The sequence below is a fragment of the Seriola dumerili genome, unplaced genomic scaffold, assembly GCF_002260705.1.
Source record: "Seriola dumerili isolate Sdu_G_001 unplaced genomic scaffold, Sdu_1.0 BDQW01000105.1, whole genome shotgun sequence".
Classification (NCBI taxonomy): Eukaryota; Metazoa; Chordata; class Actinopteri; order Carangiformes; family Carangidae; genus Seriola; species Seriola dumerili.
In genome coordinates this window covers 4,456,687-4,483,478 of record NW_019174360.1, presented here as the reverse complement: position 1 = coordinate 4,483,478, position 26,792 = coordinate 4,456,687, and the positions used below count along the sequence as shown (strand labels likewise).

General features: G+C 41.3%; 1 protein-coding gene across 4 annotated transcripts in view; it reads right to left on the bottom strand.

Annotated features, from left to right (window-relative positions):
- Nucleotides 1-18,860, bottom strand: part of LOC111222649 (sodium- and chloride-dependent GABA transporter 2-like) — a 28,531-nt gene extending 9,671 nt beyond the window's left edge. Inside the window, exons 1-3 of one of the 4 annotated variants that reach the window (XM_022746451.1) lie at nucleotides 18,686-18,860; nucleotides 1,719-1,963; nucleotides 1,252-1,386 (exon numbers count right to left, since the gene is read on the bottom strand). In XM_022746451.1, the coding sequence (XP_022602172.1) occupies nucleotides 1,252-1,386; nucleotides 1,719-1,932 (349 nt within the window). In that variant the 5' untranslated portion in view covers nucleotides 1,933-1,963; nucleotides 18,686-18,860. Of the gene's footprint in view, nucleotides 1-1,251; nucleotides 1,387-1,718; nucleotides 1,964-2,113; nucleotides 2,641-2,964; nucleotides 3,062-12,605; nucleotides 12,686-18,685 lie in introns of those variants that run through there. The other 3 variants (XM_022746449.1, XM_022746450.1, XM_022746448.1) reach the window with 3 other exon arrangements.
- Nucleotides 18,861-26,792: the final 7,932 nt, after the last annotated feature.

Below are 26,792 nucleotides of genomic sequence, written 5' to 3'. Positions count from 1 at the left end.
TGTCACATCCCTTGAAAAATTAAATATGTCTGTTTTTATGGCTTGGCTTCTGTAGCCACATAACTAAGTTACTGCTTCTTAAACATCAACCAGTCACAGTTCAGTCAGTCAAAAGATTCACAGTATCTACTCTGTGTGTTGCTCAGCCACAAGGCAGCGTGGATACTGACCGCTGCTGTTTGCATTCACATCTGTTTGCATCTATAAATAAAACAGCCGAGCAGATTGAGAGATCAAAGTCCTCAACGGGAACGTATGGGCGTTCCAGCGTGATATCCGAAACAAAACTGTTAACACGTGGAATCTGCTCAGGTCTATTTGTTTCATTGTCTGAACCCGTTTTCCAGTCCTGACGGGTTTGGATTATCTAGGATCATAGTGTTTTATTCCTCTTAGAGTTAGGGTTAGAAAAAACACCACATTGATGAGGGCAGGCTCTGTTCCGCTGGTGTAATTGTGTGTTAAGTTAATGCTTAACCGTGACCGTTTGTTTGGCTGGCAGGATAGCATGAAAGACATACAACCTCAAGTGTGTGTTTTTATTGGCAGGCGGAGAGCGTGTTGCCTTCTGCACTGCAAAGTTGCTTTAATACACAAGCTGAGATTCAATATGACATGCAGCTAGCAGGGAGTGCCAAATTTTCTGATTGCGGACACACTGTTTATATTGGTTTTGTATTGATGTGGACACAGGAATGCTTTGAATACTTGCGCCAGTACGGAGGAAGATTAGGAAGAAAGACAAAGGGAAGTAAAGGAGAAAGTAGAAGAGACAGAAAGGCAAAGTAAAAAGCCATAAATAATCACACTGCAGCTGTCTCTATGTATGTTTAATTTTTCCATAACCAATGTGTTATTATGTGTTTTTGTAAATATATAACTTGCGTATGATAATTGCCTTGTTTTGTCCTGTGTCCTTGTTATTCATTCTGGTATCTCTTGTTATGTGTCAACTTTCTGTCAATTTTTAAAAATATTTTATGTGAAAATCCCTCTCTTTTCTCTTCAAGTCAGACATTAAGATACAATGTTGTACTCTGAAGCATCTACAAAGGAGCAGTGTCATGGGTAGGTGGTAGATGTTTTCATACACCCCACCTTCACCCCACATCTACATTATTATCATCACTCCGCAATTATTTGAGAAATTAATCGGCACATTAATCAATAATATGGTTATCATTCGTTGCAGCCCTAAACAAAACCGCATGTTACGATTCTGTTACACATGTGACAATTAGATAAGTTTACCTCCAAATAAAGGACAGATAGACCTCCAGGCGCTGACACCTCCCAGGCTGGTGTACTGTCCCAGCGAGGTCTCCAGGAGGAACAGGGGAACGCCGCACAGCACCAGGAACAACAGGTAAGGTACAAAGAACACACCTGGAAACACATACACATCAGTTGCTATGCTTGTGAGAATCTTCACAGATTACACTCTAAACCTAAAAAAGGCATTTACCCCAGTGTCCATTGCAATATGAACTCGATAACCAAGTAATAATCCCAAATTAGCACCTAAATTTAACAAATTTATATGTATATGTAGAAAAATAAATAGAAGGGAGAAAAAGGAGGCAAAGATAAAGGTGCATGACAGACAGGAAGTCAAGAGAGGGGGGTAAGAGAGGGATACAAAGACAGAATTTACAGAAAGACAATTTTTCATTAACTGTCTCCGTTCTTCCCCTCTCCCCTGCTCCCACATGCTTTACCTCCTCCGTTCTTGTAGCAGAGGTAAGGGAACCTCCAGACGTTGCCCAGGCCGATGATCTGCCCCGCCACAGCCAGGAGGAACTCAGCCTTACTAGCCCACTGGCCTCTGGCATGCAGGCTATCTTTGGTGGCTTCTTTCCCATTAGGGAGGCTCCCCTGGTAGAACTTGCTCAGCAGAGGGTCCCCCTGCTGTTGAGGTACTTGGTCAGCCATCACGGGTTCAGGAAGAGACACACATACACCCCTGAAGAAGGATAAACACAACGGATTAAGAGGAAAAATGGGAAAAGAGAAACCAAACAGAGTGATACAACGGTGTAAAAAGCCATGGATGCTGAACCAGTTAGAGGAGGACAAACGTCAAAAAGTAGAGCACAAAGCAAGTTTCACTCACATCTTCGCAGCTGGGATTGAAATACCAGAATGCGGGTGTCTCTTCTGACAGTTGGTCTTGCTACCTCACTTATCTGTGATGTGTGTCTCAAGGACGAACTTTTGTGGGTGTGTGTTCGTTATCTGTACTCCGCAGCATACTCAAGGCCTAAATTCGGCCAAATTTCGACTTGTGCATCTGGCTGAGGACTTTTTGTTTTGTTACAAAGTGCAAGGCTTAAGATCTGTTTAACTAACAGCATACTTTTGTCTCTTATGTCCAAGTCTCCATCATATTTCTACAATGTTTACATAGGGATCTCTGTGTATTGTAATTCAACTGGGTGAGTTTACAATCTTTCCACACTTTTATTATGGTCATTTTATGCTGTTCATTGGGGGGATTTCTTTGAGGCATAGGAGAACACACATGCTTGGGTGTGATTTGTCTTTTCTAACTGATACATAATCTTACATAACCTTGAGAAACTTGAGTCCCACTCTCCCTCCACATTGTCCCCTGCTGCTGTGCCATGTGACCACATACTACTGATGTAAGAAGCCTTTAATAAGCCACCTTTCACTGTCACTGGTGCGCAAATGAAACTAAAATAAACAAGGGGATAGCAACATTGCAGCAACACGGGTTTTACTCGTAGGTTTGTTTATCTCTACATATTATGCTACACATGAAACGCTTCCAGGATAGCTGTACGCTATCAGCGCCGAATTTGACAGCAGAGGCGTGGGGAAGTCTCACGATGCTTTAAAATTGATACCTACAATAATTTTCGCCGAGACTGTGCATTAATCCTCGCTCGGTACGCGATATGAAAGGAAAAATTGCACAGAATTCGACATTACACAGCCTACCTCTGCGTTTCCTGTAGTTGTCTACACGGCGACCACCCCCGTCTCCGGGTGGTCGAATGGTTTGTTCCGGGTAAGAGCAGCCGCGTACGAGGGGGCTGCCGGCTGGTGCGCCCATAGAGGAACTATATTTGGGACTAGCTTGGCGCATGGTTTTTGTAGCAGGAATGAAGAAAATGAAGCACAAAGCATTATGGGCATTGCAGTGTTAGTTAATATTACAAAACAACAAAAAAGGGAATTGCTGTATTTGTGTTATTTTGAAATACTCTGATAGGCTATTAACAGTATATATTATCTATGGACTGAATCAACATTATTCATAAGTGGTTTTGATAGCATGCATGTTTGCATAGCTACTACTGATAGGATAAAATATAACATTAACTTTGCCATGATTTCAGCATTTAGGATGCATGATCCTGCTTCCTTTCAATTTTTAACCTGCTGCCACTCTGGCCCCTACTTAAATTGGGATGCCATCATCTTAAGGACACACCTCTTCTTTCACGTGGACAGATGCATGAAAATTAACTGAATTATCTAATGCCTTACATACATTTATAGCCTTGACTAATTTGCAATGAAAAATAATACAAATTATAAAAATAAAATTCCTAGTCAAGATTAGCAGACACTAACCAGTCATCCTTCAAGATGTACTACTTTTAAGTTATTTTTGCATATATAATAGGCTACTTTCCCCGTTCTCTACTGAATTTGTATTCTGTTTTGGATTATTTTGTCCTATGTATATTTTTGCAAGTACATATTGTGTTATGACAGAAATAACAAACCAATTAATCCATTATGATTATCAGTGTGATATATACTGTATATCCACAAATACATCTCACTGTTAAACCAAATACAAAACCACTTATGTTATGTTTTCCTATTTCCATATACATAATTGCTTAAACTTGAGAGCACCAGCCTTTAGCTCCATTGTGGACTCTATCCTGTAAATGGTCTTGGCGTCTTAACCATTTAGGCCACCTCACGCAGCTCGCAGTGCATTTAACGGGCTGTGTCATTGCCTGTGTTCATTCAGCTGAGCATTTATAGCCACAGTAAAAAAACACTCTGCTCCAGGGACTTCATTCACAAAATTGTATTCTAATGCTTAGACATATTAGGTTACATTACTTGGTGTGTAAATCACATACAAAAAGGGAGGACATTGTACTCTGACCTGCAGATATATGCACACATGCATACCTGTGTTTCAGCCTGTAATTAATTATTCATTACTGCATAAACTTTCTGAAAACCTTAAACTTTCTAACCAAGCTCACATTAACACTAAAAGCACTGGTACCCAGTGGCTTCCAAGTAGCACATCTCTCCTCCTTACTACTATGCATGGTTTCAAGTTTGAAGGATGAACATTTAATTTACCCACCCACAAAAAAACAATCACCAAGGATCTCCGCTCTCACCATCTGTATTTGCCATCTTTATTAACTCATCTGCTGCATTACTATTTTTTTTTCAATATTCAGGTTCAGTGAAACCTATGCTACCTGTTTTTTTTCTCTTTCCTATTTTAGTCAGATTAAGTTCAAGGGAGTTTCTGTTCAAGTTCCGTTTCTGCTGACAGACTTTCTGAGAAAAAGTTGCTTGTAATGAGTCAGAGTCAGTTTGATACAGCATGTTCGGACAAGCAGGATGCTGTGCCTCAGCTCCAAGTAAATATATCTGAGAGTAGCACTGAAACCAATGACATTTCTGCCAGACTGTGAACTTGGTTATGTTACTGAAAAAAGTTTAGACAACATTGTTAACATTGTGTTAAATAGATCACAATCACATCACATTAGCAAAGGCAGTGATTACACAAATCAACAAAGCACCACAAAACATATAATAAACTATTAGCAGTTAATTTACACAGCTACAACATTGGATATCGACTGCTGTACATTGCAGTGTTAAATTAGTTTTAATGTTTAAACCTGTAATAGAATTGGTGTAAATTCTGCAACTGCAAATGTCACAATCATACCTTGTTAGCACAATGCACACAATACACACCCATCACACTAAGAAAAGAGTCACTGAGTTATGAAAAAGCACTATTTTTATATTTCTATCAACAGCATCAAAGTCTGAAATTAAGGACCTATATGTGTTTATGTCACAATTCACTTCACTCTGCCTCATTAGAGGAAATGCCCCAAGAAAATCAAGAAGTCAGGGGTCAAGAGTCAGGAAATGGTAAAAAGTCTTGCAATCATATCCAATGCACTAATTCCTCAACTACATTTGTACAATTTACACACATGTATACACACACAGCCTGCAGATCTCCTCTCGGACTGCAGACTCTACTTTGCTTCCCAGGGGCCAAATAAAACCCCCAAACATTAAGGGTCCTTCAATACAGTCGCCATTGTTCTGCCCTGACAAACCTGCAGCCCCTGTAAATGTGGTGCCACGGCGTGTAACTCAGACCAGGCATAGCTGCACACAATCTCTGCATGCTTTATGGCTGCTTTTATTGGTGTCTGGCATCCAGGGCAGTGGGTCACTGATATACAGTGGTAGGCACTGTGAAATTCTCCTAGCCTGCGCCTATCCTGTTGTATAACTGCAAGGTTTTCAAAACTTTTAATAGGAACCTAAATTCAGCTTTGATTGCATCTGCTGAGTTCTTCCTATAAACAGGAAGAGAGTAAATCACATGTAAATGTGCAACCACAGCACACAGAAAAATAGGTGCTAATATTAGACACATGCAGCATAAACAAGGGCTTCATTATTCACAAAAAAATCAACCAAATGCAGAAATTTGAGGTGTTAGATATGAGAGGAAGCTGCACTCACCAGAATTCAATCTTTCCCCTGTTGTAGCCTGTTGATATTAGGCTTCATACACCAGCTGAGTTGATGGTAACCTTGTGCAGTTTAATTGCATCATGCTAAACAAATCCTGGGTATTGAGTTTAAATTTCAGCCCCCTATCTTTGCTAGTGTGTGCAACTGATGTCTGCAAATTTTGGGATTGGTTAAAAAGATCATCTGACAAGTGGAAGGTCTCAGGATCACTGTGCCATCTAACAGTGATGGCTCCTGATGTTAGGCCAGCAGAACGGATACCTAACACTTGCCTGCTTCTTCATGGTAAGCCAACCTGGGTGCCAGCCACATGTCTAAAGTGACAGGGCTGGACAAGCACGCTACTTATGCAGGATTAGTGTGGTTTGGAGAAATACAGGCACACTCCAGAAGAGCTGTTCTAAAAGCTCCTCTCCTTTGATTTCTGTTTATATTCAACTAATTAATGAAAAGCTGAACCAAAACTTAACAAGGGATTTAATGACTTGACCTGAGTGAAATATGATTATGTGTTAATAGAATTCTTTTTTATGCCCCATTTTGGCAGTGTGAATGTTTGACAACATAAGACCTTCTATTTGATTACAGTCTGCCAACTATCAGACCAGAAAGGTGAATGTTATTCAGTATTTGGAGGATGATTCTAATTTTTTTTGTGCACTCAGTCCAGACATGTTAATCTGCTGCCTCGATATTCAGGTCAAACACCATAAGAAATCAACATGGTCTTCTTGCCTTGTTTGAACCCTTTGAAAGAGGAGGCCCTGATGTGGTCACCATCAGACCTCCAACTCCTTACTTCTTTCCTATACTCTGCTTTCCATGTCCTAAATTGGTAAACATTCCTGTGGCTTAACCCCCTTCCTCTTCAACCTGTGTGAAAAACTTACCTTGTAAAAGAGGAGTCATTTAAATGTAACCTCTGGCCTTATGTCCACACTGCACAGGGCTCCCCTGAGACTTGTGGTAGGTGAGATATTTGGTGCTGATAATTTTTCCTGGACATTTTATGGGAATGTTTTGAGGGGCAATTCCCTACAAAAGTCTCTTAACCACACTGGGTAGTCCCGTGAGGGGTTAGTGCTGCTGTCAGAGATTTGTGGCCTCAAAATATCCAAATCCCTTCCTCTACATTATGAAACACTAGACTTTGACAAACAGAGGTCTAAGTGTCTGTCTACAGGTATTTTTTGCCATGTTTAAATGCAAACAAAGCGCAACCTAAGCTGTCTTTACAGGGCTTACAGCAGTCAACAATCTGAGCTGTGACGAATGGAAAGATGCCCCTATTACACTCATCTCATGTCTTCTCTGAGGTATTTGCTCTCTACAACAATAAATGATTTCAATCCTCCTACAGTCAAGTAGCATAAGTAGTTATTGAACAGTTTTATCCACTGTGTACAGTCAATTTCCTCTTTCTGTCTGTGGAAATGCACGCTAACCATGGATGAACTGTGGCAGAACGTGCCCCTGGGCACAGACATGCAAAAGGCCCTCTCACTGTCCTACATGGCAACAAGACACACATTGAATGAGAAACCAAATGACCACAAGCTGTGCGGTCATTTTGTGTTTCTTTACAGTTATTTTGTCTTTTTGTGTTGGTTTAGGAACTGGTTGCAGTTGTTTTGTGACTCTTCCTGGTTGTTTGGCATTTCTTAGCAGATGTTTTGTCTCTTTATTGCTTTTTTTGCATGTCTTTGTGGGCGTTTAGCATCATTTTGCGTCTCTTTATGGTTGCTTTGCATCTCTGACTGGGATAGTTTGTGGTGAAGGCCAGGGATCTCAAGCAAAGCAAGGTATTAACCTCTGCTTGCTGTCTTTATGTAAAGCTAACAGTCTCCTGGCTCTAGCTGCATAGTTAGCATGCATGTGTGTGAAAGTGGCACCAATCTTCCAATCAAATATTGCCCAAATGCTAAGCTGTTTGTTTAATGATTTAGCCAACACATCCTCCAACCCATCACTGGAACAAAGGAGGGCATCAAAATACTGAACGGAGCATCATATCAAGCTTAAACAAACCTCTAAAACTAAAACAAACAAAATACACCAAGAATCCAGCTCCTGCTTGCCTGCAGAATTCTGCACTTTTAATCCACCTCATGGATCCAGATTTTGGTGGTTGCATTATCGTAATCAAGTAATCAACCTTCTGTAAGCACAGTACTCACAGTATATTCAATTTATGTTTAAGAAACCTACAAATGTTTTTAAGAGCTTGTCTTGTCTGCATAAACCAAATAAGCCTGAATTCATGAGAGCTCAATGTTTTCTGAAACTGCAGATGTTTCTGTTTGAATTGAGACTAGTAAGATTTGAAGACGTTGCTTCCTGGAATGAGCCCCACTTGTTTCAAGGAAACAATGCAGTAAGTTATTATAATCACATGTAGTTACACAGATAAAATAATGCAAATAGATTTCCCTTTTTAGAGGATGTGATTCTAAAGAAAGCCTCACTCGGCCTGTCCTCATGCTGAACTTACCTCTGTTTGTGTGGATGTGGATTCTCACTAAGCCTCCAATGTAGCACCTTAATGAGGTGGATTAATTAAGACCCTGTTCGTCCGGATCATTTTACAGAAAAGTGAGTACGACCCTGCGTCTCCCTCTCCCATCCAGCCTTTGCTTGTGATGAACCAGGCTCTCGGGCGAATCAAGGCAAGCTAAACAAACCCAGATTCCTGCAGCTCACTGAGCCTGAAGCCAGGGGCTAAAAGATCACATCATGGGACTTTTATAAGTGGGGTCACTTTACATTTAGCATCAATCCTCAAGCAGTAAGAACAGTGGTCTCTATGTTTAAAACAAACAATCTTAACATCTTGGTTTACCAGTGTGACAATGCGGTAGCTAAACCCCTTGCACAACGCGGAAGCTAAACCGATTTCACATTATATCTTACGAGATATTATATAAGATACAAGTATAGTGTTTGATACAGTGACACTTTCCAGTGCTGTACAGACTCATGTGGTGATCAGATACATTTTGAGTGAGTGTGGGAGCCAAGCCTCCAGCCAGCTACTCAGCTGTACAGTGATTTAAACATCTAATCTCGTTGAGGTTCCCAGACCTTCACACTCTGGGTTGAGGTTGCCCCAGGCAGGAATGTGGTGCTGGATTATTTCAGAACATGAAATAATAAGCCCCCCTTCCGCCACCACTGACAGCAAATAGAAAGACTCCTGTTTTTCATCCCCGTGGAGAATTAAAGACATGAAGGAAACTCTGCAGGAGTCCAACTTTGAAGGCAAGTTAATGAATTCACTGGATGGAAGCAGCTATTTTAAGCCCACAAAAATAATAATTTGATTAATCATCAGTGACTGGTACCCCACATATCTCCATTGTTGTGCACATGACAAAGTCGTGGGGTACCTGCAATGTAATTATATCATCACAGGCCATCGCTTCCATTATAACCTGATTTGATTATTTTATGACTGCGTTCTTTGCTGACTTGGCAGCTCTGACTGGCAAGGTTTTGCATTCCATAGATGGCCACTGCATACGCTTGGATGCCGAGAGACGTAATTGAGGTTAAGTACATTGGTCAAGGGGCGCTGAGGGCCACACTGCTCCACTGGGGATTTGTCGAGGGGCCCCTTGACTCTCTGACTGGCAGGTTTACTGGAAAACATGGCACAGTGTTCAGACATGAACATTTGGAAAGAACTATTATGTTGTGTTGGTATGTTGGAACAATTTGATGCGATAAACTGAACACCAAGTGAAGTGAGGGATGAAAAATCACAGCCGTAGTTATCAGTGAAGACACCAAGGTCATGTCTTCTTTACTGTATGAGAGAATGTTAGGAGTTTCCAGTCTAAACCCTGATTCTGACATTTATTATTGTCAAAATTATAAGGTCAAAAACATAAATTACAATAAATGTGTATAATGTTTATTCTTATTGTTGCTACACTGTGACTGGACATTCTGTAAAAGCTAGTCAGGATTCTTCTCCATAAAAGTTTTGTCAAATGGAAACCAGATTTTCTGTTGGGGAAATCCAACCTTACCGCTTTACCGTCCTTCATCCATTGTTATAAGGAACAGAAACTACACTGTAGTCAACTCAAACAACATGAGCTGGGAGGCAAACTGGTCAGGTCACCTATGAGTAAATTGCTGCACTCCATATGTGATAGAATTTCATTTATGTGCCAGTAGGAACTGTGAAATATTTTATCAGTACCTGATTCATACAATGAAATTACACTGTACTATAAATCATAGGCTGTATTATGAGTTTTTTTTACAGACCTTTTGGGGGCTGGTGAAAAAACTGGGCTTGGGTGGGACTGGACTGGGGGACTCGGGGGACTCTGGACTCTTGACCTTCCTAATACCCTAACTACAGCCCTGTGTATGATGCAGCTCCTTGTTGGCAAAGACGATTTGTTCATCTGTTATTCTCCATAGATACTGAAAAGACACTAGAACAAGTATGACCATTAGGCAGATAATTCATCATATTATTGCTAGGATATGAATCAGCGCAGGCCAGGATACTCAATAACAAGCACAATGATGAGCTAGCCAGATAGCATCTTTGACACATCTCCAATGACGTGACCACATACTATTTCCATAATGGAAAGACAAAACAATTCATTCTGTTGCACAACTCTTTAGCTTACCAAGCCCACTGCAGCTACCTTAGCTGATTTGTACAAAGACATGATTCATAAAGATACTGCAACATCAGGTTTGTCTCTGTCTCATTGACATGCAGAGGAACTACACAGATCTTGGCGACTGTTCAGTGCTGTTGGGGGAAAACTGGGCCCTCGTTACTGGTTTCAGTTATTCTGTTTAATTCTCCTGCCAACAACTTATCAAAACAGGCCAAACTCCTACCACATGGTTATGACAGAAAACTGCATTTGCCAAATCCAAGTAGCTGCCTCAGCAGTGTGGTCGGATCACAAGAAAGGGTTGGAAACATCCGTGGTCAACTTTGGCAGGCTTTACAAAGTCCATGCAGCTAAATAGGGACCACAAATAAAACACTTGTGCTGTAACACAAATGACATCACACTATAGTAGCACAGAGAGGTGAAGTGGGTGAATAAATGACTTACTGTATGCACATGTATATATCTATATATACTGTATCTATAGTGTAGCAAACATACTGTTGACAAAACTGCGCAACAACAATGGCTCATAGCTGTGAGCAGTGTTCACTGGTTACTAGATTTACACCATTACATTGAACATTTAGTAACTGTCTGTTGGTTTCTTTTGTCTAATATGGGTTTCATGTTTAACTCTGTCTAACAGAATGTGTGGCTGAGACTGAACTGGATCTGAGTGTAGGGCAACATTTTCAACATTAATAGAAACAATAAAACTGCTGAGTTTTTAAAACAGAACTCAGTCATGAAATGCACTTTTTTCTCTAAAACAAAGGTTTATTTTGAGACCCAGTCTGCTTCAGGTCATAGCCAAAACTATGCTCACATTCAGGGGACAGACAGTGGCTCCTCCCATAGACAACCAGACACAACAACCTTCTAAAAAGTGTTTTTTAAATAAATGATTTACTGATTCTACAGACATTGTAGGTTGATGATCGACAGGAATCATGAAAGTACATTGGTTATGTTACTTCTCCCTTGTCTGGGCATAAATGAGTTATTGAGCCTGTAATATTAACAAATCACCGCTGCACTACAAATCAACACTGGACTGTTGATAAAAGCATCACTATGAAATGTCTGATATTGGGAAGTATCTACCAAACATATGCCAGCATTAGCAAACAATAGTGCACCTGCCACTGCGCAACCAAAACAGAAAGAGGACAGGGCTTTTGTTTCCACAGCACCTATCAGTAGCTTTCCCTTGGTAGATTACTTATTAATACAGCCAGGGGTCTAGTGCAAACTGGGATTCTCATGGTTGTTTCTTGCTTTGGACAGTAGCAAGGCTGATCGCGACACTAGCGCCATGTTGCTAGTACGACCACTAGCAGCCAGAAACAAACAAAAAAACACCTAAAACCACCATTGAATTTGATCTGTTTTAAATTACACAAAGCGCATGTCTGACTGTTGAAATCGATAGACCCATGTATGTTTGTCACTGCTGCATGATTGGTCAAAGTATGCACTCTCTGACTGGACTGCAGTTTAATATTTGTTAATTTATTAAGCCAGTACCGACAGTACATGGTTAAAGATTCAGACTTGGAAAAACAGAGCCAAATAAATAATATCTAACATAAATTCTGGACTGATGGGGGTGTTCAACCAGTGCTTTAATTACCCCTGAGAGTCAAATTTAGACCTTCAGAGGACTTTTTTCAAGCTTTTATTTTTCCATAACTGTATCACATAGCTGTTGCAGACTTAAGTAACATTTTGCTGTGTCATGCAGGTGTGGGGTTGTAAGTTGGGAGATCACGGAAGTAATACAACCACAATAATAGGATACAGCAGTGGAACACAGAAGCCACACACACAGGAGAAGAAGCCTGTGTTACTTTACATGAATGACTCAGCTTTCTGCAGTTTCCAGTTTGCGCTGTTGTACGTCTAACTTCGCACAAGACAAACTAACTTTACCTGTATCAGTGTTTGGATTAAATAAATTATATTACATTATATTATATTATATCACAAACAAAGACTCCAGATATTGTGTCAACACATGTCATTTACTTGTTGAACTTGTTGAAATTTATCATATTCCTGTCACACTGAAAACATCTGAATAAAACCGATAAAAACAGAAAACACACTCACATACACACTTGCACACTTATATATATATTGTGCACCTACCAGCAGTAAGGGATGTTCTCTCTGTAGTCCTCTGAATGAAATGAGTCAGTGCAGGAAGACTGTTTTCTCAAAGAGAAATAAAAAAATATAGACGGTTCAGGTGGGAGGAGTTGATAAGCTTTGGATATCCAGGTGAGCTGGATTTTTTTTTCTGGGGGTGGGTTTATGGTTCAAAGCTGAACTGTGAGTGGTAATGAATGAATGGAGATAGACTCTCACACAAAGCAAAAATAAGTCCCTCCCTCACCTTTGGGGCTAACAGAACCGCTCCTCAACAGTCTTTTCCTGAATGACAGATGTAGTACTGTGCACTCACAGTACTATTGCGTCACAGGTGCATCATATAAAGGAGGAGAAGCTGACAACACTGCCGTTATGCCTCCATAATGACAATGGGATGGCTTTTGTTAAAAAATGGTAAAATGTAATGAAATGAATCTGCTAGAACTGATCATACTGTACATATGAATTACAATTATAAACACAAAATACAAAATTTAACTTTGTTTAATCTTTTCTGAACTCTCTATGACTTCACTTTGCGTACTTTTCCACATCAAGGCATTTTTGGCTCCACCTGCATGGGAACCAACGCTCTCTGCCATTAGTCTGACACCAGATGAACATGAAAGACTTGCTTTTGAGAGAGCAATGCATCGTCTTTACCTGCGAGAGAAAACAGCTCTAAGATAACAGTCCGGTTTGTTCACTCTCTGTTAAAGCCTCTGAAAAATCAATTCTCAGTTATGTTGCTGGTTGACAGGTCTCTCCCTCTTGACACTTCAAGACACTTCAAGACACTTCCAATCAGTGTCTTCTTAATAACCTGGACATATGACATCACTCTATCGCCTTCAAATACATGAGCTGCAACCCCCGTTAAATCAACCTTAATTCACACAAGGTTACATTTAAACAAAGTCAATAAGATTGTATTTTAATGTACAGAGAGAGACTCTGGCTGTACTCGGGGGATCCAAGCCGCAGGGAATTGGAAAAGATTGTGAGATTTGATTGCAACAGTCTGAAATATTGGCTTGAACATTACCAGAAAGTTTTTCTTTTAATCCATGACCAAGACCTTAAAATTTGATCTCATGACAGCACTAGATGAAAAGAGAGAGGATCACCAAAGAGATTACAATTTATCCTGAACGACACATGAATGTGTAAATCAAATTTCATGGCAATCCATCCATTAGTTGTGAAAATAATTTACTCAACCTCATGGTGGCACTTCAGAAAAAGTCACAGGATCCCCAAAGTCACTGGTTTCATCCTCTGGTGAACATGAATGTATGTGCAAAATTATTTGACAGATTAATGTATTGGCCTGAATATAAGACAATATTTTTTTGAGGGTCGTCTTCAGGGACTAGACAATTACGCATTGAGAGAGAGGAACGGTGTTTTACAAAGAGTGGTTAATTATGGATTGTTTGTAGCCTTAATTTTGCTAGGCTAGCTACTGTTTTCAAGTCTGTTTACAGTGTGTTAGTCAGAGTTACGTAGTCAGCCCTGAAAGTGTTTTGTTAGCGCAGTCCTTGTTAGGCTCACCCTGTATTCGGGCCAATACATTAAGTGCCAACTTTGACCTGCAGGTGGACATTTTACTTTGTCAGCTAAATTCAGATATTACTCTGCCAAGCAATCATCTCTCATATAGGTCAGCTGGCCAGGGGAAGCCAAAACTAGCACCTAAAGGCTCACACGTCATCTTAATGTCCTGCTATCCGGCACTCAGAGAGGAAACCTGTCAACCTGAGGCTCGAGTGCAATGTGGAGCTCTCTGTGTGGGTGTTTGCATACTGCACACTGTGTACGTGATTGTAAAACCCCAATTAGGCCTGTATCTGTTTCACCTCAGTGGTTTTCTCTCTGGGAGAGCCAGAGAGGGAGAGAGAGAAAGAGAGAGATGCCGACTGATAGCAGCCAAGGCAGTCTGTCATTAAGAGAGCAGGGCCCCATCAAAACAAGACCAACATGCTCTAATAACCAGCTTTCTACTGTGCTCTGTCTCCGCCGCTGCCTCTGCATCTCTCTCTGGTTATGTAGCCTTTCTTTTCTTCTGTCTTCATTCATTTGTGGCTCTATTTTGAATTTTATTTTGAAGGTATCTTCTACTGGTGCTACTGTAGAAGTTCAACTCCACACCAAATCTCTCTAGGTTTTTCTCTATTTCTGCACAATGAGAATGACTTGTTTTGCATCAAGCTTTTTCAGGTTCTCTCAATAACACAACACAACAGGATCATGTGACCAACACACTATGTATCAGAGTTTACGGCAGAGGAGAGACATGCTACAATAACAACATGACATAGACGCATCTGGCGGATTTGAAGGTAAAACATTATGTATAGTTTATGTAAGTTTTATGATTTACTTTCATCAGTGTTTTATCAAGAGTGTCTAAAACTAACAGAGCTGCATTCAAAGCCTTCCCAAAGAGGACTTTTCTCTCCCCTCTTTGCTCCTCAAGTTGGACCACATCAAGTGACCTCTGCTCTGAGTTGGTATCTTGTATAGTCTGGTTATGTTGTCTCAACATTAAATGATTTGGGACTTTCCCAGTCACTGAAGCAGAGGTTAGACGTTTGTGCAACACAGACACATGTCCTTGAGGAAGGTATTTCCTCAACTTGCCCAAAGAGGCTAATTTTTCACATGACGACAGCTTCTTGCAAAATGGCTGCAGCTGAAATAACCTGTTAGCTATGCAACAGAAAATTGCTTTAATCTGTCTATACTGTGATATTTGAGGCTGTAATTTGTGGTTGTCTTTTTTAACAGCTGTTTGCACACCCACTGTAAGTTGCCAGTAATAAAATGGATTTTTCAGTTTTTTCAGGCAATGAAGTCATGTTATTTACACAATGGGTGATGCACACTTGAGTGCCAGACATTCGCACTTAGGGTGCCCAATTCCAAAATTAACAAATTACTCATTATCGCAATTATTATCAACATTCTCTGAAACCAGTATTCAACTGTATCAGCCTCCATGTTTTCCGTTGTCCTGCTCTCTGGTTCTCTAGGGTGACACAGCTGGAATGAGGATGGATAGTTAGTGATGGAGAGTCATATTTGACAGTGTTGTGGTCGCAGAGGCTGATGGAAGGGAAAAATAAAACTGGGTTGGTCAATAAAAAGGCAAAGAGGAAAGAAAAGAGGAAAATATGACAGTTAGTGTTTGGTTAAAATAGTTTTCTTCATACAGTGGATATAAAGCTTCTACTGTCAGATATGTACTGTAGAGCTTGATAAAAATCATATCAATCCCAAACAAAGCAATGTCAACCCTTCCCACACCACAGGGAATGTCTGCCAAACTATATTTTGAGGCCTATGAATAACTGTTGCTGCTGCTTACTGTTTTCAGATGAAATAGAAGTCAGATTTGCTGTCACTGCTTAGACAATACAAAACATGTGGGCCTCTGAATAATCAATAACACACAACGTGTGTCATCCTGTTTTGATCATGTGTGGCGCTCTCCTTTCGTATAATAAATAATTTCCAAAAATTAAAATCTTCCCAGAGGAGAAACCATTAACTCATCTGACAATTTGACATATGGAACAAATTATCAACAAACGCCTTCCCTGAGCCTGTGAGTATGATCTTGAACATACAATCAGGGGTGAGATACATCATTGCTCTAAATATTGGTAAAATTTAATTAGCGACGGTGATGATGTCACACATGATGAATGGACAAAAACGGATCCATATTCTTCACTCCAGTTTCACTGGCGCCGATAAACTAGTTTATTTTCCATCAAATTAATATTTTAAAAAAGTGGTTGGATAAAAGAAGAGACACATTGAAACAAAACACATGCGTCTGTGCTGAACTGTCAGTTGTAATTACTGTATTATTTAAGGGAGATACAGAGTCATTTTTTGGTGTAATTATACCCACACCCTGTCCCCCGCTGACAAGGGGAAATGCATTCCAGGCATCTTTGCTCCAAGCGTTTACTACGGTCCGACATGCTGTCACATTTCTCTTTATCTTTTAGTCTGACACTGTTGGCTGGAGTGAGGAGCGAACAAGAACCCGAGGGCGTACAGGTGCTTTGTTAAGTTACAGCTTGGTCTGACACGCACAGCTGCGACTATACAAACGTCTTGCATGCAAATTTAATTACAGAATAGACAAAAAAAAAACTGGTCACACACACACACACACACACACACACACACACACACACACACACACACACACACACACACACACACACACACACACACACAGTTTTAAATGCCTAGCTAGCACCATTGTTGCTGGAAGTCATTACTCAAGCAGCCAAAGAATGTGCAGTACAGAAAGCCAGCACAGATAAAGCCCAGTTAAGCTTCTGTTTCCAGGCAAAAAAAATATAAGTTGCATTACTAGTTTTCCCAAAAATACTGAATTATTCCTTTAAAGTTTATAACTTTAACATTGTCTCTGTCTAATCTGTGTAATATTTGAATTTGTCACATCATCAGCTTTCTGTTCATGTTTGCTTTCTGTTAAAACACCACTCTCATGAATGCACACCTGTAAACTGCCCTCAGAAGTCATTTGCTCATGGTGAAATATTTACAAGCCCTCGTCTGAAGAAACAAGAGCTGAGATCCCTTTATTACACCCTCTACCTTTCAACAAACACTTATTTAATAGAGTAGGTGGTAGGAGGAATCTGACAGCGCATAGGGCTCCTGTGAGGAGCAGAGCCTCATCTCGTAATGACACATAGGGATTCCGGAGCAGTAAACAAAAGGGCTGTGATCAACAACTGCGGTCCTGCTGCCAGAACACGACTCCAGTGTGTTAACATTCTTCTGGAAAAGTCTGCGGATTATGAGGAGAGAGGGGTGGGTGGTGGTGTCATGGAATGAGGCATGTGTTTATGGTTTTTTGGCAGAGGCGAAGCTGACTTTCTCGACTGTATGAGGGACATTTTTAATCCTTTGCATGTCTAACTGACTTTATACTGCAAAAGTTTTTCAAGACTTGGCTGAACAGAAGAAGAAAAACAGGATTTGTGACCCACATGTAATCACAGTATGTCAACGCAGCAAGCAGTCAGAAGAAACATTTCTGAGGACTAAAGGGAGGGTCCACTCCTCTGGTCCAAATCTAGGTTTATAACCTCACTGTTCTCTGCTGGGACCTCATTTATAAAAGCCTCTGTGTGGTTTCTGTCCTTTTGCCCTAATCCAAGCCAGAGTTGTGATTCATGAAAAGCCCAAGTGTTTCATTTCAAAAGGAGCTACGTAATAAAACAGTAACCTCCTGCACACTGTCTGCATTATAAATCTCTTTGTTGCTGGAGCAACATCTCACTGCACGGATGCTCATCAGACATCACAGAAACAATATAGAGTGAGGGAGTCAGGCTGAAAACACTTCATCATCATCATCATCATATCTTCAGAATACAATGGAAACACCTGAGCAACCACCACATAAGGATCAAATATCATAGGCTATAATCATTCAATGTGGAGGATACAAATGATGATTGTCAAAATACTGTAACATATTCCAGCAATCAAAAGCTCACAGATGCTAAGTCACACACACTTCATAACACAACAGTAAAATGGCTCATTAAGACCCACTGCAGAAAGACAGTACAGTATTAATCCTTATGCTGCAACTTAAAGGTACCTGGTTCAATTTTTGTCAACTAGTACTGAGTAGAAATGTTTTTAAAATGTTTTGTTTGTATAGTGTACAAGAACACACATGTACGCATGGATGTAAACAATGCAGACCTACAGTATGCAGATCAAACTGCACGTACAACACAAGCAGAGGGAAATGTAATAATGCTATTAGCAGGAAATCATTTACTTAAAAGTACAAAAGTTACAAACATATTCTACACACACACACACACACACACACACACACACACACACACACACACACACACACACACACACACACACAACACACACACACTTTAACAAACTTTGACAGACAGGCACATCCACACTGAGTTAGTGCTCTGGCCCGCAGGTCATTGCAGCCTGACTAGATTTACAGTCACTCCTCACGTCCCCTCCAGGCTTTTCATTACCTTTCCCTTGTGATGAATTGCCCTCAGACACAATAGGCATCTGATGTCCTCTGACGCCGTTCTCTCGCCAAAGTGTAGGCACTCTTCAAGGACAGGAAAACTGGAACTGTCTAAACACACAACTCCAGATTTGACAGCCTGTTGATCAGACAAATGTTTCTAATGTTCTTCTTTCGGATTCAACGTGATGCTGTGAGCTCAAATCTATCAAACAACAGCAGGAAGTTTCCCTGTACAGCTGCTTTGTCTTGTTTTTCTTGACAAAAACCAGTGGTGATTGTCTTCACTGAAAGGAATGCCCTCAAAATAAAGCAATACATCAACAGAATGAACTTGACCCTCAAGAGGTCAGATGAGTTCTTGTGCTAAACCCTTCAGCTAGTAATCTGGTGATATTCTAGGCTAATAGAACAGAAGGGCTTGACCTTTCCCGACATCCTACTCCTCATGGTTTCTATTCAGGATTCTTGTTTTTGTCTTTTCCTGAACTCAAGGGTCTCTCTCCTATTTAAGCTCTTAATAGCCAGTTGAATAACATTCCTCGACATTAGCACGTCATAAAACCAAAGATGGCTTTCCTCATGAATCTGTGGATCCCTTGTGCTCTGTGGTGTTGGCCCTTCAGCCTACAGACGAAAAGTTTTACTCCAAACGAAGCCCGTAATTTCAGAAAGTCATGTTGCGAATGGAGGTTGCACAGATTTGAAATGGTGGATGTCTTAATTGGGATCTTTGTGTCACCCGATAAACATGATTTGTAGAGTCAAGCTGCTTTGAATGTGAACATGATTTTCCTCATGCAGTCAGGAAAACAAGTTACTTTGTAGGTTTGTGGCAGCCAGTGGTTTTGTGGTATGCTGCCCTCAGAGACAAGAGAAAGGAAAGAGGGATAGAGAGAGGGAGACAGAGAGGGAGACAGAGAGGGAGACAGAGAGGGAGAGAGAGAGAGACAGAGAGAGAGAGAGAGAGAGAGAGAGAGAGAGAGAAAAAACGACAAAAAGTGTGGATGTAAGGAGATCTGTCTGGAATGCCGTGTGAGAGAATGCATGACCGAAAACCACAGAGGCAAACTCTGCCCTGTGTCTCGCCTGGCCCGCAATCAAAAAACATGAGCTTAGGAGACAGAGAGCCAGACAGTGGTAGGAGATAGCGGAGCATACCCCACAAAAATACCACCAACCCGGGCGGAGCAAACATCTAGAGATGCATCAGGTTATCAGCAATTAGAATTTGTGGTGTAATTATCTGATAGAGAAGAATTTGGCCCTTGAGCCCTATGAGCCCTTGAAAAAACACAATGAATACCATGACTACACCTGAAGGGAGCACAACATGTTACTCCAGAAAAACAAGAGTAACTTAAGATGAGATGTCAACCTCATATTGGCCTTTTATTACAGATGTAGAGTTTTTTTTAAATTGAGTTAGTATATCCCAAAGTTCAGTGGGTGTTTTGGGAAGGTTTTGTATTATGTTTTAAAATTAAAACTCTCTTCAACTTAATACTTTTCTGATCTGACAGCCCTATTGGCAACACAACATCTTTTCACATTTAACACTGGTGCAAAAATAGACTTTTCTGATCTGAGAACATTATGGGTTACATTAAGGTTTGGTTAGAGATTAGGCACAAAAACACTCGGTTAGTGAGAAAGATTGTAGTTTTGGTTAAAATAACCGCTCAGTTAAGGTTAGGGAACGATCATGGTCATGGTTTGAAGAAACCGATGTTGGCATTCAGGCGGTCCAATGTTATGATGGCCTGTCCAACCGCCCCAGCTTCAGCCTACAGTTCACTTTGTGGCTCAACTATGTCACACTATTTTCTCATTCGCTCTTGGAGAGGAGAACGTCCTACAGCCAGTATCCTCTATCTGAAGCCTTTGTAAGATGGTTGAGCAGCTTCGGAAGTCCCCTCCTTTCCCGCATTTTTTCTGACATCAGCACTGAGGGAGCTACGTCTGACAATTTCTGTAACTTTCCAAAACCGACAAGCCGCCATTCACACCCACTTCATGCCGTAATTTGCCAGCTGTGCGGAGGTGAGAGAGAAGCCAGTGTTTGAACTCCTCTCTCTAGTTTTCTTTTTCAGTTGTGACACAACTTTTTTCTGACGCTTTTCGTGTATACAACCGAGCACAACGACATGGACGCCTTCCAGGAGAGACTGATTCACCTGATTCAAACAATTATCACATCTCCATCCTGGCTATAATTGCAGGCTTTCCTCCCCATCTGTGAGTGTGGCCTTTCAGAACAGTTATAAACAACATAGACACAAATGTCTTATGATGTGGTTGGACGACACATTGTGCAAACCAGTTTTTCTTTAGCCTAACCAAGCGACAGTCTAGTAAGTAAAAATCTTGGTCTCTGGCGTCACAAATGAGCACCAGTTTCACAGTCAGGTGATAACAACATCATGCTCCTGTTATTTCTGCTTTTGAGTTATTATTTTTATTTTCTATTTTGCATGTCAGGAAAATGAACAGAAAAACAAGTGTCAACATTATTTCATTTAAATTTTAACCTACAAAAACAGCGTAGTCACAGAGTAAAGGCCAGTTTTCACTTCCTGCAAGGCTGCAAGGGTCCATGTCATGTAAAGTTTGTCCTCTGGCCCTTCTCTGGAAATGCTGAATTAATTATTTTTTCATTCTCCATGGCGAGATACCAGAAGGCGTAACTTACGCACATGGCCTGTATTTCCCTCAGGCAATGATCAGAAGATTTTGGGTATGAAGTTGAATAAAATGTTTGTCTTGAGTCCAGCTGTACTCTCTGTTTTTACCCCTGTGGGTTTTGTCTCTGATGTCCTGGAGCTCTTTTCCTCTGGGAGGATGTTTGACAGGAAATGGAACTGGCCGGAATCCCTTGCGGGGTTCAGGCAGCCACTTCCTCTGCCAATCCATGCCAAGCCATGCCAGCTTACTACTCAACCCAGACCACCGTGAGAAAAACAGTCTTCGACATCCTCTGGGAAATGAGGACTGGGCCTTCACTCCCCCCCCCAAAAAAAGTTTGTACTGTACATATTCGCCGTCCTGATCCCAGCACTGCAGGGAGGATGCATCAAAAAAGCAAGAACAAACACGTTGGAGTGTTTGCCAAAGGTTGATATGGATACCAGAAATGTATTGAGGTCATAGGAAGTTAGTGACGGATAAGGGATGGATATTTTGATGTTCCATGACTTTTAATTAACATTTGTTGAAAGACAAAAGTGGAAATGTCAGAGAGGAGGGAGTGCTAGAAACTTGACCGTCGCGACAGAAAAGAACTGATAAAAAGGGGGAAGAAGCAGAGAGCTGATAGTGTGGAGTCGAGGGGAAACAGATGGAGGATCACAGGGGAGAAAGAGCCGGTTTGAAAATACAGAGTGGTAGAGGAGGGGCGTCGGAGCCGAGGAGGAAGAAGGGAGGTTTGGCGGTGAGGGTTTCCCTGATGAAGCACAGCTGACGGTGCGAACCTACAGCGCTCTCTTGACAGGCCCCACCACATCAACCCGTTGACATTATTATTCAGCCGTCCAGCGCCCGGGCCCACACACACACTCCTGACCTGCTGCACTGTGCTGCACCGCCAATGTGTGTGTGTGATCTCTGATTCAAAGGCACGCACACGAAATGCTTATTCATGCTCCTGCAATCAGGTATACACATCAACCCATTGCACACACACACACACACACACACACACACACACACACACGCGCTGCTCTTTCTACACAGTCTGCAACTATGTTCTTTGGCTGTTGGCTCCGCTTCTTTTGGAACAAAGTCACACCAGCAGCAACCGAATGAGTCTGGTGCAATTTTGAGCATGCGTGAGAAGACATGGGTGTGTGTGCGTGCATTCATCTCAACAGGCATGCTTCTTATACCTTAAGCTTGGCTATGTGCCAAGTTGTTGCTATTATCTTGGCAATCCTCTTTTCCAAACTGCCACCCTCAGTGTTTTAAGTTCTGTCAAACTGAGTTGAAAACACGATGAATGCAGAGTTCTTCAGGTTGTACAGCAGCATGGATATTTAGTAGAGAACAACACAGCGCCCTAACTCCTCCAATTTCATTAGCCAAGCAGCACTCGCTTCACTCAAAACAACCCTCTTCATCTTGTCACTTTATATTACGTTGCCCTCATGATGCTCATACACACCCATAAATATCTATCCCCCTCTCCTCACACACCCTTTTCAGCATGTTGTGACAAATGTCTTGATGTATTGACAGTGACGTGGAAAACTAGTTCCACAATATGTCAATGTCATAAAAAAAAGTTAGAGGCTAAATTAAATTAAATTGTAGTTTAATGACTTCACTGACAGAGGAAGGCAGGGTGGGGATATGATTGTACATGTGTGTGTTTGTTCATATACAATACAACTCATTGCTTTGCCAAACAGGTTTTGGAGAAGGTATATTGAAGTATGGTAGGTAGGTATATTGCATGAATTTTGACGTCTCACTAACTAAAAGAATTGGCACCCATACATAAGCATTGAAGAGCACCATGAGACTTTTGCAAATTTATCTGCAGTTTTTCACAAAATTTAAAATGTGACGCTGCTAATATTTGCCAGGGTAGCTTTTATGTAACAGGCCCCAGGTTACCAAATTCACTGTGTGAAAATGATGAGCTTGTGTGTATTTCAGGTCCGTGTGATGTGTCTGGGTTTATTCCCTCTCCCCAGAATGAGTGTTTACCTCAGACTCTGGAGCCAGACCTGCACTTCAAAACAGTCTACAGCTGCTCTGCAGGTAGCCGGTAACATACATCACCTGACGAGCCATGTGAACAGTCAGCCCCCTTGGTAAACACTGCAGACAGACAGACAGACAGACAGACAGACAGACACACACACACACACACACACACACACACACACACACACACACACACACACACACACAAATCACTCATCAGTCGTGTTATCAAAAGACAAGATGGTCAGTGGGGAAGTTTTGTTTAAAGTCTGCGGGGGATTTGCACTGTTTTGCGCCTAGTGTGTTATTATGGATGAAAAGTACGTGTGTGATGATGTGTGTCTGCTTGACCCTTGACCCCAGCCTGTCTTTGTGTGTAGAGCTCAGCAGACTGTGGAGCAGAAAGATGGATGGGTGGAGGGAGGCTGTTTTCCTGTTTTGTTGGCTCAGTGCAGCAAAGATGAACTTACACATTAAACTAATTTATCAAATTACTGTTACTAGTTAAAGCATGGACACAGTGCAACATATACTACAAACTGCCGTTGTGCATGAAATTTTCCATTCATTCCCTGCAATTACATTCTGGAATTTTCCATTAATCCAAAATCAGACAAGAAGTTGCTCAGATTTGCTGTTAAGATAATTAAAATTTTATGTTTTAAAGGCCTTTTTAAATACAGAGGATAATTTGAAACAATCCATTTCTCTTGAATGAGATTTACATAAGTTTACATTAAATGTCCTGTGTGAGTGGTATCCATAAAACAGAGAGAAAATAAAGTTCGGCCTTGGTTTCCATGGGCGTGAGAGGTGGAATGTTAAGCGGCTACAAGTCCTACAGCTTGGAACACACATTCACACTCACGCATATGTGTATACACACACACACACACACACACACACACACACACACACACACACACACACACACACACACGCAATCCTCTTAAGCTGGCACGTGTGGTGTGAGAAAGCAGAGGTGAAAGTCTGACAGCGTCTTTATTCCCCTTTGGGGTTTTCTGAAAAATATACAGAGCGCCCTGGATCATCCATCAGTCTACAGCCACCTACATTGTTGCTCCAACTGCCTTCAAGACATGAATCAGTCACTCAGTGGGAAAGAAAAGACACATGCATGCTCAAAAAAGTGAAATTAGGTTGGTGCAAAATGCAAATTTGAGCCTTTGTTTCTGGGGAAAAAAAACAGGCAAATAAAGGAAGATAAATATGATTTGGCTCAAGACAGCAAGACTTTCCAAGGAGAAAATGTAATGAATGAGTCAGCAATCATGCACACACTCAAAAACACACACTATGAAGTCATATCCATATCCGATTTCCTTTAAGAAAACAATTGCCACGTCACCGCATATCAGCGTGTGAAGTCGAACAATAGGGAGGGATAAGGGTTAATGACTGTTCACACTTTGTGACAAAATACTCTTCCTGTCATTTGGCAGTGATGGAAGTTAACACACCCTCACACACAGCCATAAACACGTACGAGAGCACAAAGTCTCAAAGCACATCACCATCGATACATTCGATGCGATGCTTTCCTGGCCATGACGCTCTCAGAGGAAGAACTGTGATGGAAAAACACGGCAACAATGAGGGAGCTCTGCCCCTGGAAGAGCTGCCCGTCTCTGGGTGACAGAACCAGAGAGACCTGGGTGGTTCTGGAGGGTGTGGGGTGAGGAAGCGGAAAGCTTGGAAGGGAGGGTCCCCCCGCTGAAGGATCCTTTAGCTGCAGCCAGGGAGATCCTTCTGCGGTCATACACACACACACACACACCTATGGAAACACATACTGTACACATCGCTCTTCTCCCCCAGTGACAGGAGCAGCTTCCTCTTTCTCACACTCACCGGGCCAATATCAATACGCCCACATTGTGTTTGATCTGCGTTAGGTCCACAAGGAGAGTCAGGGAAGGTAGCACTCCTCCATCGTTCCGAGGAATCGCCTCTAAATTTGTTAACAGAAACAGTGCAGTCACGCCTCACGAAGAACTAGTCCCTCAGCTCCAGAGCTGCAGAAATCACCAATCGAGACCACTTGGAAGTCCCTCTTTTAGTCATAGGATTCAGTATAAGCATAACATGCCATTCAACATTAGTATTCTTGAATTCATTAGCAGAGCTCATGCACGAGACATGAGGTTGTTAAAGTATTTAAAATCATTCATTGGTCACTCTCATGGGGAGTCGAGCTGATGTTTTCACTAATTACATTCGACTTCAATAAAAGCAACAGTATATATATACATAATATTTACGGGCATGTTTGAGCCTGACTCACAGCACAGAAGACAGTGAAAGATGTATATGTTTTTTTGGAATATCATTCCAAACCTGCCACAGGGCAGTTTCTTAGAAAAACCCCGCCATGTGGTTCTGGTTTTGTCTTCTGGGAAGTCGCTGAAAAATGTGGCGTGCAGGGTGTTCACTGCTCCTGCCCGGTGGTATGTCCCGAATGCCAAAAGAATGTCTCTCTGTTTTAAGGTTCCAGTGATGATGATGATGATGATGATGATGATGACCATGGAGATGTCACTCATGGGTACTGTTTCATGGCTGCTGATTGGTCACGCAGTTTGGTCATCGGAGCAGAGATGTGAGATGGTGTGACCGGTGTGATTAGGAACAGGTGGAAGATGGAGAGGACTGGGTTTCAATAGTCAGCAACATACTGTGCTGATTGTACAAAGACGGAGGCAGATTCAGATTGAGGGTAAAAGGATTGAGTAAGGTAAAAGGAAAGGTTGATTCATCATTAAGATTATTGTAAGCTTACAGTCAGACTGGCCTTGACATAACAGTTTTTAATGATCAAAATTAACAGTTTTTCATGTCTGCCTACTGATGTGCTTTGTCAGGCACATTTGTCCGTCCATAGTTCCAGCCTCTCGTATGTGAAGATGTTGCTGTTTTTCTCAGTGTCATATCATTGTAAACTGAATATATTTTGGCTTAAAACATCATCTTGAGAAATTGTTGTGCAGTATTTTTTTCTATTTACTGATATTTTAGAGGCTAAATTATTTGATTTATTCAACAGAAAAACAGTCAACACATTAACAGGGAGAATATTGTTGTATTAACAGTACATACAATATCATATCCTGTGTAAGTAAGGCTACAAACAGGACACACCATAAACCTCTCCCACCCCAGCACCTGGTGTCAATAAACTGAGGATTAACAGGCCACTCACATTTAAGAGGCCACGGTGGTCACAGGAATGCTTTTATTCTCATCCATGGATAATAACGGTGATACATACAATAGGATGTGATAGCGGTCTATCCTCTTTTCTTTCTTCCTCCTTTTATCTTCTCTTTCGTTCTCCATATCCTATCTTCCTCTCTTTCCTTTCTCCAATTTCCTCTCCTCCG